Genomic DNA, 12862 nt, shown 5'->3' on the forward strand with positions numbered 1-12862 from the left:
ACACACACACACACACAGGTCAGGACAGGTGAGGACAGATAGGAAAAGGTGGGAACAGGTGAGGACAGGTGGGACAGGAGAGACAGGTGAAGACAGATGAGACAGGAGAGACAGGTGAAGACCAGATAGGAACCGATAGGAACAATTGGGACAGGTGGTAATAGGTGAGACAGGTGAAGAGAGGAGAGGACAGGTGAGGACAGATAGGAACAGATAGGAACAGGTGAGGACAGGTGGTAACAGGTGAAGACAGGAGAGGATAGGAGAGGACAGATAAGGACAGGTGAGGACAGATAGGACAGGTGAAGACAGGAGAGGATAGGAAAGGACAGGAGAGGACAGGTGAAGACAGGAGAGGACAGGAGAGGACAGATAGGACAGGTGAGGACAGGTGAGGACAGGTGAGGACAGATAGGACAGGTGAGGACAGGTGAGGACAGGAGAGGACAGATAGGACAGGTGAGGACAGATAGGACAGGTGAAGACAGGAGAGGATAGGAGAGGACAGATAGGACAGGTGAAGACAGGAGAGGATAGGAGAGGACAGATAGGACAGGTGAAGACAGGAGAGGATAGGAGAGGACAGATAGGACAGGTGAGGACAGATAGGACAGGTGAGGACAGGTGAGGACAGATAGGACAGATAGGACAGGTGAGGACAGGTGAGGACAGGAGAGGACAGGTGAGGACAGGTGAGGACAGATAGGACAGGTGAGGACAGGTGAGGACAGGAGAGGACAGATAGGACAGGTGAGGACAGATAGGACAGGTGAGGACAGATAGGACAGGAGAGGACAGATAGGACAGGTGAGGACAGGTGAGGACAGATAGGACAGGAGAGGACAGGTGAGGACAGGAGAGGACAGGTGAGGACAGGAGAGGACAGATAGGACAGGAGAGGACAGGTGAGGACAGGTGAGGACAGGTGAGGACAGATAGGACAGGTGAGGATAGGAGAGACAGGTGAAGACAGGAGAGGACAGGTGAGGACAGGAGAGGACAGATAGGACAGGTGAGGACAGGTGAGGACAGGTGAGGACAGATAGGACAGGTGAGGACAGGTGAGGACAGGTGAGGACAGGTGAGGACAGATAGGACAGGTGAGGACAGGTAGGACAGGTAGGACAGATAGGACAGGTGAGGACAGATAGGACAGGTGAGGACAGATAGGACAGGTGAGGACAGGTGAGGACAGATAGGACAGGTGAGGACAGATAGGACAGGTGAGGACAGGTGAGGACAGATAGGACAGGTGAGGACAGGTGAGGACAGGTGAGGACAGGAGAGGACAGGTGAGGACAGGTGAGGACAGGTGAGGACAGATAGGACAGGTGAGGATAGGAGAGACAGGTGAAGACAGGAGAGGACAGGTGAGGACAGGAGAGGACAGATAGGACAGGTGAGGACAGGTGAGGACAGGTGAGGACAGATAGGACAGGTGAGGACAGGTAGGACAGGTAGGACAGGTGAGGACAGGAGAGGACAGATAGGACAGGTGTAGACAGGTGAGGACAGGTGAGATTCTCACTATGACGGTGCCGGACGTCTTCATGCCGTGCAGCAGGATGGCCACCAGAGTGAACACCAGCATCATGGGCCCGTACAGCTCCCCTGCCACCTTCTGCTCACACACACACACACACACACCACACACCACACACACACACACACACACACACACCACACACACCACACACACACACACCACACACACCACACACACCACACACACCACACACACCACACACACCACACACCACACACACACACACACACACCACACACACCACACACCACACACACACACACACACACCACACACACCACACACACCACACACACCACACACACCACACACACACACACACACACACACACACACACACACACACACTGTTTGAGAACTGCAGGAGTACAACTGCACTGATGATGATGATGATGATGAACATCCCAACAACTACTAAACAATGCTAGAACATAAACACTAGTCCTAAACAAGGCTATTTAAGCAATATAGCACGAGTGGGAGTGGGTTGTTGCTGGATATTCCCACGGGTGTTGTTCGGCCGTAGCCTCGAGGCCGGAGGCCGAGTGGCGCAGGCAACAACACCCGTGGGAATATCCAGCAACAACCCACGACCACGAGTGCTATATTGCTTTTATACAACAATTCTACCACTTGTTTTTTGCGCTAATTTCCCATTATAATGTAAACGTTTAGATCGCTAAAACTGTCTTGTTTGTAGAACTACTTCTCTCCGCCACAAATTTTTATTACTTGCAGGACAAACTGCCGTTACTAGTTCTAAATGGATGGTTGCTATGGCCAAAGGCCAGTCGTTAGTTCTAAAAGCACGTTGCTATGGCCAAAAGCCAGTCGTTAGTTCTATCTCTCCCGTTGTCAAGCAATAAACGTTAGCTCGCATTGCGTCTGGTTAGGACATGTTTTTAGCTTTGAAACATCACTATTTTACTTAGCCTACATGCCATCCAACTAGCTAATATCCACCTCCGTCATATTCTACGTTCTGAGCGTCTGTATTTCAGTTTGGATGCAACGTTACAGTTCGTTTTACACTTCACAAATTGACATTGTATCTCGGAGTGATTTATTATTAGCTGTGAAAAGTCCGAGTGGATTATCGTGGGATATTTCAACTCATGGAACGTCTCTCGGCCAATCAGAAACAAAGAAACAGCTTCTTAGAACCCAATTGTTGTATAATACACAATACTCCATGTTCAGCCACTCTAACCACATTAGAGCTGTAACATACTCCATGTTCAGCCACTCTATCCACATTAGAGCTGTAACATACTCCATGTTCAGCCACTCTATCCACATTAGAGCTGTAACATACTCCATGTTCAGCCACTCTAACCACATTAGAGCTGTAACATACTCCATGTTCAGCCACTCTAACCACATTAGAGCTACAACATACTCCATGTTCAGCCACTCTAACCACATTAGAGCTGTAACATACTCCACAATCAGCAGGTAGTCAACAACACAAGGCCTCACCTGCGGGAAGTTGATCATTCGAATAGGAATCAGTGACTCAATCAGCCTATGGAGAATAGATGAAAGAGTCAGGGCTGGGGTAACATACTAATGCACGCAAAAGAACATTATGTACACATATTGCATCACACACGCAACAATAACATCATCACTCTCCAACTGCAGATAACAGCAACAATAACATCATCACTCTCCAACTGCAGAGAACAGCAAAGCTTTGGAGTGCCTGAGTTCAGTCTTATTACTATTATCATTATTATTATTATTCGACTCATAAACGGTTGGCGTGACAACGAGCAAGCAGCTCACCTGTTGCGGACCTGAATGGGCTCCACATCAAAGTAGGGTCTGAGGATGTCTATGTTGGCGTACAGGTTGAAGGCCTTGGAGGCCTGCCGCTTACCTGCCCTCCACACCTGGGAAGGACACACACACCAACACAGGACACATCAGCAACAACAACACACACCAACACAGGACACATCAGCAGGACAACACACACCAACACAGGACACATCAGCAACAACAACACACACCAACACAGGACACATCAGCAGGACAACACACACCAACACATCAGCAACAACAACACACACCAACACAGGACACACATCAGCAGGACAACACACACCAACACATCAGCAACAACAACACACACCAACACAGGACAACACACACCAACACATCAGCAACAACAACACACACCAACACAGGACAACACACACCAACACATCAGCAACAACAACACACACCAACACAGGACACATCAGCAACAACAGCACACACCAACACAGGACACATCAGCAGGACAACACACACCAACACAGGACAACACACACCAACACAGGACACATCAGCAGGACAACACACACCAACACATCAGCAACAACAACACACACCAACACAGGACACATCAGCAGGACATACACACACCAACACAGGACAACACACACCAACACAGGACACATCAGCAACACACACCAACACAGGACAACACACACCAACACAGGACACATCAACAACACACACCAACACAGGACACATCAGCAACACACACCAACACAGGACACATCAACAGGACAACACACACCAACACAGGACACATCAACAGGACAACACACACCAACACAGGACAACACACACCAACACAGGACACATCAGCAACACACACCAACACAGGACAACACACACCAACACAGGACACATCAACAACACACACCAACACAGGACACATCAGCAACACACACCAACACAGGACACATCAACAGGACAACACACACCAACACAGGACACATCAGCAGGACAACATACACCAACACAGGACACATCAGCAGGACATACACACCAACACAGGACAACACACAACAACACAGGACACATCAGCAACAACAACACACACCAACAGGACAACACACACCAACACAGGACACATCAGCAACACACACCAACGCAGGACACATCAGCAACACACACCAACAGAAGACACATGGACAACACACACCAGCAGAGGACAACACACACCAGTGGGGGAGTGGTAACTGAGGCTTTCAAGACCTCTAAACTCGTTGGGCTGGTTTTTTGGCTTCTCTGAGAACAGGAAAATCACACACAGAAACCTCTCCAGAACCCTGATAAGGATCTCCAGAACCCTGACTAGGATCTGCAGAACTCTGACTAGGATTGGGAAAGGGTTTCTCAGGACTGATGCACTCTTCACCTTGACCCATAAACAGCACGTCTCTTATTCAGTTTTTGCCGTAGTTTTTACTGTAGGTCTACCTTGCTAGATCTAAACCAACACTCCCAAGACACCAACGCGCCAAAGAATGCCTATGGCAGTAGAGACTAGAGAGCACTTGGTTTTAGGTATGAAAGTGGGCTGTGCAATATTTACCTCATTCTGTGTGTGTGTGTGTGTCTGTATGTGTGTGTGTGTGTGTGTGTGTGTGTGTGTGTGTGTGTGTGTGTGTGTGTGTGTGTGTGTGTGTGTGTGTGTGTGTGTGTCTCACCTCGTCGGCCACCTGTCTGCCCAGCTGGCCCTTGATGCCCTTCATGCCCAGGAACTCTCCGTCCTCGCCCGCGTCCTCCTCGGTGGCGGCCGCCTCCTCGGACACCTCCTCCTCCTCCTTCATGCGCTGGTGCATCTCGCCCATGTCCTCGAAGCTCGAGCCCGACGTGTCGTCCATGTTCTCCATGTCGATCACCGCAGAGCCCGTGCCCTGCGCAGAGAGAGTCCGTCAGATTAGATTAGATTACAGACTACAGGTACAGACCCGTGCCCTGAGCAACAGAGAGTCCGTTAGATTAGATTATATTACAGACTACAGGTACAGACCCGTGCCCTGGCAGAGAGAGTCCGTTAGATTAGATTATATTACAGACTACAGGTACAGACCCGTGCCCTGGCAGAGAGAGTCCGTTAGATTAGATTATATTACAGACTACAGGTACAGACCCGTGCCCTGAACAACAGAGAGTCCGTTAGATTAGATTAGATTACAGACTACAGGTACAGACCCGTGCCCTGGCAGAGAGAGTCCGTTAGATTAGATTAGATTACAGACTAGGGGTGTCACGATACCAAAAAATCAGTAGTCGGTGCCAATACCAGCAAAATTACACGATTCTCGATGCCAAATTCGATACTATCGTATAAAAAAAGGATTTTCTAAAATCCCATGTACTTAATGAATTTCTTTAAATATTTGCAGAATACTGAAATATAATTTCTACAGTGCATAACAGAATACAGTATCCAATTGCAAGCATATCACATAGGCTTACACATAATTAATTCAATCACTTTTCTAATGGATTGTAGCCTACTGTATAAAAACCAACAACTTGCATCGCCTTTTTATCGCTTTGCTTTCATATAATGTGAATGATTTTTTTTACAAGATGCAAAGTCTTTATTTGAAACACACACACATTCTGTAACTATTCATACATTCTATATACTGAAATTTCTGATCTTCATAACAGCAAACTTTATGCAGATTATAGCCAACTATTCATATTACAACTCCACCTCTTAAATTCAGCCGTCTGGTTGAAGCCTCAAAATATTGTAAACAAAGTAGCAGGCTAATCTTATCATAGGCTACTCTACTGGTTGGACTGTTCAGTATCCCCACATGTGTTTAAGTTTCAAGGTAAGCTACTTTTTCTCCTTGGGACAGGCCCTTTTAAGTCTTGGAGTTGAAAAACATTGGTATTGAGATGGTCAGTCAACTTGAATGCAAGTTTTAATCAAATGTCTGCTGCATAGCCTGCTAATGATGCTAACCGGATTTTAAACAGCAATTTAGCTAGTCGTCTTCTGTGCGTCATTGCGTTCACGATTGTGAATGTTTTATTTGGATTAAATGTGCATGTCGTGGGCGGGTGTCCATTGACCACGCACGAGCGCGGGCCAAGGAGAGTGAGTTTACTTCTACTGTTTGGTAAAGTTGCACGCATAGTCTACAAACGATGTGGAAGAAGAACTATCCACCCGGGCAGCGTCAGGTACATCAGTACGACCACGCTTCCAGGAATGATTGGTTGGTTTTCATGGAGACAGACGCTGTGTGCACGGAGGGGACTGTGTGTGTGTGCATGCATGAGAGACAGACGCGTGAGTGACAGAGAGGGAGAGCAGGGAAAGGAAATTCAGCTTAACGAATGTTGCGTGTTTTTCAATAGCGTTGAAAAATAGATAAATAAATAAAATAAAAAGTAACGAAACCATATGTGGCGGCCGGTGCTGAATCTGTGGCGCATCGCCTCAAATTAGTCTATGTGTGGGAAACACTGTATTGCCCCCATCAGTTCCGGAAGAGTCGCAGCACCGATGCTTATGCTGGCGTCGGTGCTTACGGTGCTTCGAAAAAATGGGCATCGCCGGTGTTTTTTAATTTAGGAATCGAGAGGTATCGCAAGTATCGGTTCTCGTGACATCCCTATTACAGACTACAGGTACAGACCCGTGCCCTGAGCAACAGAGAGTCCGTTAGATTAGATTAGATTACAGACTACAGGTACAGACCCGTGCCCTGGCAGAGAGAGTCCGTTAGATTAGATTAGATTACAGACTACAGGTACAGACCCGTGCCCTGGGCAGAGAGAGTCCATTAGATTAGGTTAGATTACAGACTACAGGTACAGACCCGTGCCCTGGGCAACAGAGAGTGTGTAGTGTAAGTGTTAAGTAGTGTAAGCGTTAAGTGTACGTACATATGCTCTTTTGTCCCTGTGAGGGAAATGTGGTCTCTGCATTTATCCCAACCCATGAATTAGTGAAACACACACACACACACAGCACACACTGAACACACCGTGAGGTGAAGCACGCACCAATCCGTGAATTAGACACAGACACACACACACACACACTTGGAAACGACACCATTTGTTAGTTAACACACACCACGGAACAGACAGGGATCAATACACAACAGATATGGGCAACTACCAACCGTGCAAACAAGCGGTCAGATCAGAGGAACTATAATGAGCAGCCCCGTGCGCAGCTGAGAAGGGCTTCTTTTGGAGCCAGATATGCAAGCTACTTTCAGCTGTCTTCCTCCAGTTTCAACATGTGCATCAGTATTCAGCTTTCGAATTGCCAGCATATTCTGACAGTTGTAATCAACTCATCATATGTTGGAGTGAGCACTAGTGGACTACACACCAAACTAGTCATGTTATCATCTACAACTAGCAAGGCAATTTGGATGATACGTCATCGACAGAGCTATAGCTAGCTAGCCCGCTAGCAATCCTTACGACTAAACTGAAAAGTGAAGTTTCATTTAACCATGACAATGTAAAATTGTGGTGTAATATTATTAACAATGTGTTGAAGTGTCCTTCATTACAGACACGATCAAAGCAAACACAATTATGATAACGTTCTTACCTGGATGAGGTTGTCATCAAAACCGCCCCACGGTTCCGTGTTCGTGTTTTTGTTTCCTTCCGACGCCGACATCTTCTCAAACTGTAGGCCTCTTTACTTGACACGTGAATAACTACAATTTATGTTTTCTCTAGTCACTGAACAAATAGTTTACCATATTGTAATGAAATTAGCTCGGTGTAACAGGCATTCCGATATTTCTAGTAGCACACAGACTCCCCCATACACCAAAGTGCTCTGCGTGGCCAGCTGACGTCGACAAGGGAAAGTCTCGCGATAGAAAACACAACATCGTTTTCTTCTTCTTCTTCTTCTTCGTTTTGTTTGGCGGTTGGCAATGGTAAACAAAGTTTAGTTGTATTACAGCACCGTCTCCTCTTGTCGCCTACCACAAGTGTCAGCGAGTAACCTAACGTTAGTTATTCTTGGTCCATTCACTTTGTAAAACTTACCGTTATGGAACGCTCACTCTAATGTGAATCTACACGATTTTCTTAGCCAGCTAAACCGGGTTATTTGAAACTTTGACTTGGAGGACGCGGTCGACGGAAAGCCACCGGATGAACTAATGTGAAGGCTTGTGTGTGCCTGTCTGACTGCAGTGATGGTTTGAAGGCTTGGCATACTATGAAGGAACACACTCCAGTGATGGAGGCCGAGTTGGATGACCAGTACGTGAGTGGACATATTCCACTTTACGGCAGCGGAGCAGTACAACTGGAGCAGCAGGTGGAGACTCTAAGATCTGATTTGGCCATTAAATCCAGTCAAATCAAACGTGCTGAGCAGCAGAGGAATCAGGCGCTGAGCAATGCAGAAAGGCTGTCCATCACTTTGAAAAACTACAAGGATGAAGTGGGCGAGAAGCTGACAAAGGTCATCAAGAGTGAGACTAGGCTGAAGCGGACCCTACTAGTGTGTGACCAAGAGAGAGCCGAACTGGAGAAAAGATGTGCGGAGCTGGAGGGCGAAAAGGGAGAAACGCATCAAACCATCCGGCACCTGAAGGAGCGATGCGAGCGTGCCGAGGCGCGGAACGCGGAATGCGGTCCGCTCCAGTGCCAGTTGCGGGACGCGGACCTGGAAATACACAAGATGAAGACGGAGCTAAAGCGACAGCAGGGGGCGCTGCAGGGCTTTAAGAGGGAGCAGCAGGATCTGAACCAAGTCATCGCCGACCAGGAGAAACACATAGCTGAGCAGCAGGGGGACATCCAGCAGAAGGCTCTGGAGCTCCGTAGCCTGGAGGAGATTTTCCATCTTTTGCATCTGAGAAAAGGAGCCGAAGAAGGCCTTCATGCAAGCCCCCGCCTCGCCCCTCCTCCTCCGTGTCCATCCGCCAACGACCATGTGAGTGTAAACAACACAGGCCAGTGCTACCAGCAGCTGCTGTGTGAGCTGCAGAGCCTGAGTCAAGAGAGAGACCAGCAGGCGGCACAGCAGAGAGAGCTGCGTGAGCTGCAGAGCCTGAGTCAAGAGAGAGACCAGCAGGCGGCACAGCAGAGAGAGCTGCAGAGCCTGAGTCAAGAGAGAGACCAGCAGGCGGCACAGCAGAGAGAGCTGCGTGAGCAACTGGAGTCGGCGCGGCGGCAGCTGGTCTCCATGGAGACCACACTCGCCCAGCGGGCCGCCCACTTCCAGAGCCTCCACGCGCAGCTGCTGGGCCGAGCCTCGCAGGGCGCAGCGTCGGAGACGGAGCTGAAGAAGACCAAGGCCTGTCTGGCGACGCTACGCAAACAGCTGCTGGAGAAGGACTCGGCCTGCTCACAAGCCACGAGGAGGAGCTGTCAGCTGGAGCTGGAGCTGCAGGATCAGAGTAACGTCATTAAACAGTGCAGGGCCGCCCTTGACAACAAACAGAGGGAGTTTCAACAAGCCCTTGAGAACATCCAGAAAACGCAAGCCGACGTGATGAGGGAACACGCGGACAAGACTGCGGTGCTGCAGTGTTCGCTGGACGGAGCGCAGAAGGAGATCGAGATGTTGGAGCACGCGGTGAGCCTGAGGGAGGGAGAGCGAGAGGAGGCGCAGCGTGCTGCCGGCCTCCTGCAGGAGTCTCTGGAGCAGCTGACGGAGAGCAGCGCTGCCAAGGACCGGCAGAGCGACGACACTCTCCAGCAGTGCAAAGACAGGGCTCTAGCGGCCGCCGCTAAGCTCAGCGCATGCCAGGGAGAGCTCAGCGCATGCCAGGGAGAGCTGGTCCTCTGCCGCCAGATCATTCAGGAAGCCAAGCAGGACTTTCAGAAACAGTTACAAGCTAAAAGCAAGGCGGTGGCTGAGCTGCGGAGAGAGCTGGACTCTGAGCGGAGAGAGAGACACCAAGAGGAGAAGGAGGCCGGTCTCCAGGCGGCGCACCTCTCTTGCTCCGTCACGGAGCTCAGAGCGGAGATGGGGAGGTGTCGTGGGGAGCTCGCCCACATGGAGGAGGAGCTGCTCCGTCTGCGGCAGGACGGCAGCACTAAAGCCTCCCAGCTCTGCCTCCTGGAGGAGGAGCTGCAGCAGACGCACGGCCTGCTGAAGAAGAAAAACGACGCTGTGATCCTGCTGGAGGAGCAGCTACACAGCAGTGAGGAGGAGCGGAGGAGCTCGGAGCAGCGCGTGGAGGTTCTGGAGGAGCAGCTGCGGGCGTTGAGGGCGGATCTCTCCGGTGCGCTGCAGCATCTTCAGGAGGTGCGGAGCGTCCTCCAGCACACACAGCTCGCCTCTCAGCAGCACCAGGACCACGCGGACCAGCTCTCCGCCGAGCTCAGGGAGTGCCAGGAGGAGCTCAGGGAGTGCCAGGAGGAGCTGGACCAGAGGAGGCGCGACGTGTGCAGCATGGAGGAGGTGCTGAGGGAGCACCAGGAGGAGCTGCAGCAGAGGGCACAGCTGCTGGGTCAGCTGGACGTGCAGATCTACGAGCACAACGTGAAGATGGAGACCAAGGTGGAGGTGCTGCAGAGAGCCCTGGAGAAGACGGAGACGGCTCTTCTGAACAGACATCAAGAGTCTTGCTGAAGCTGATTTCCCTCTCGGAGACGGCTCTAATGAACAGACATCAAGAGTCTTACTGAAGCTGATTTCCCTCTCAAGATTATATCTTACTCCCGATTCAGAACTGTGCTGTGGCTGTGCTGAACACACACATACACAGCAATAGGCTCCTCGGAATACACACACTCACACACACAGAAACAGAACAGGCTCTGCTGAATCAGATGAAACGACCTCTGTTTTTTCAGGTGTGGTTACCATGGGGCTGTGATACAACATGGGAATTAGGGAAAGAACTTCTTTAGTGGGATGATGTGAAACACACACACACACACACACACACACACACACACACACACAGAGCACCCTCTCCTGTGATCACTTCACATGCGAATGTCGGAACCCAATAATGATGCAAATGGAGCTATTTAATATAGTTGTATTTCACAAATGTTTGTTTGTTTGTTTGTTTGTTTGTTTGTTTGTGCAAAGCAATTAAAACACTCATGCATGATGAGATAATCAACACGATGTACATATTAGACAAATTAAGTTTTATAAGATGAGATTTCAAACACTTTTTGAATATATGGTGCTATTTTACATGACAGAATAAAAGGATGATTTTACCACAAAACACAAGATGTGTGTGTGTGATGTTTTTGTAAAAGACAAAACATTAGATTACCAGTGATGATGATCAGTGATGTCATTTTAGTCCCGTCATGTTGTGGTGGGTGCTAATAGGGTTTAGTCCTGTCATGTTGTGTGCTTATAGGGTTTAGTCCTGTCATGTTGTGTGCTTATAGGGTTTAGTCCTGTCATGTTATGTGCTAATAGGGTTTAGTCCTGTCATGTTATGTGCTAATAGGGTTTAGTCCTGTCATGTTGTGTGCTAATAGGGTTTAGTCCTGTCATGTTGTGTGCTAATAGGGTTTAGTCCTGTCATGTTGTGGTGGGTCCGGTGCTAACATGGTTTAGTCCTGTCATGTTGTGTGCTAATAGGGTTTAGTCCTGTCATGTTGTGGTGGGTGCTAATAGGGTTTAGTCCTGTCATGTTGTGTGCTAATATGGTTTAGTCCTGTCATGTTATGTGCTAATAGGGTTTAGTCCTGTCATGTTGTGGTGGGTCCGGTGCTAATAGGGTTTAGTCCTGTCATGTTGTGTGCTAATAGGGTTTAGTCCTGTCATGTTGTGGTGGGTGCTAATAGGGTTTAGTCCTGTCATGTTGTGGTGTGTGCTAATAGGGTTTAGTCCTGTCATGTTGTGTGCTAATAGGGTTTAGTCCTGTCATGTTGGGTGCTAATAGGGTTTAGTCCTGTCATGTTGTGGTGGGTGCTAATAGGGTTTAGTCCTGTCATGTTGTGGTGGGTGCTAATAGGGTTTAGTCCTGTCATGTGGTGGGTGCTAATAGGGTTTAGTCCTGTCATGTTGGGGTGGGTCCGGTGCTAATAGGGTTTAGTCCTGTCATGTTGTGTGCTAATAGGGTTTAGTCCTGTCATGTTGTGGTGGGTGCTAATAGGGTTTAGTCCTGTCATGTTGTGGTGGGTGCTAATAGGGTTTAGTCCTGTCATGTTGTGTGCTAATAGGGTTTAGTCCTGTCATGTTGTGGTGGGTGCTAATAGGGTTTAGTCCTGTCATGTTGTGGTGGGTGCTAATACGGTTTAGTCCTGTCATGTTGTGTGCTAATACGGTTTAGATAAGCCCTGGGAAGTTGCAATAACATACAACATAATATAACTGTGTTGTCAGTCAGGGCTGGAATTGTTTTTGCATCCCTAGGCAGATCATTTCAGAAGAAGGACAGACACATACATGTAAGAAGTATAACACCAACGGACATCCATAAAACATTACCACAAACATTACATCTTTGGAAGAACTACACAGTTCCCGTTGCCTTAGGAATGCACGAAACATTCTGAAGGCCTCATCACACCGTGGCCATGTCTGGACTAGTG

General features: G+C 48.8%; 1 protein-coding gene across 1 annotated transcript in view; it reads right to left on the reverse strand.

Moving 5' to 3' along the window:
- Positions 1-8181, reverse strand: part of yipf3 (Yip1 domain family, member 3) — an 11952-nt gene extending 3771 nt beyond the window's left edge. The window contains exons 1-5 of the mRNA XM_062519790.1: positions 7929-8181; positions 5035-5244; positions 3335-3441; positions 3026-3071; positions 1529-1621 (exon numbers count right to left, since the gene is read on the reverse strand). Coding sequence (XP_062375774.1) covers positions 1529-1621; positions 3026-3071; positions 3335-3441; positions 5035-5244; positions 7929-8000 — 528 coding nt within the window. The 5' untranslated portion in view covers positions 8001-8181. The remainder of the gene's footprint in view (positions 1-1528; positions 1622-3025; positions 3072-3334; positions 3442-5034; positions 5245-7928) is intronic.
- Positions 8182-12862: the final 4681 nt, after the last annotated feature.

This window comes from Sardina pilchardus, chromosome 18 (genome assembly GCF_963854185.1).
Source record: "Sardina pilchardus chromosome 18, fSarPil1.1, whole genome shotgun sequence".
NCBI lineage: Eukaryota > Metazoa > Chordata > Actinopteri > Clupeiformes > Clupeidae > Sardina > Sardina pilchardus.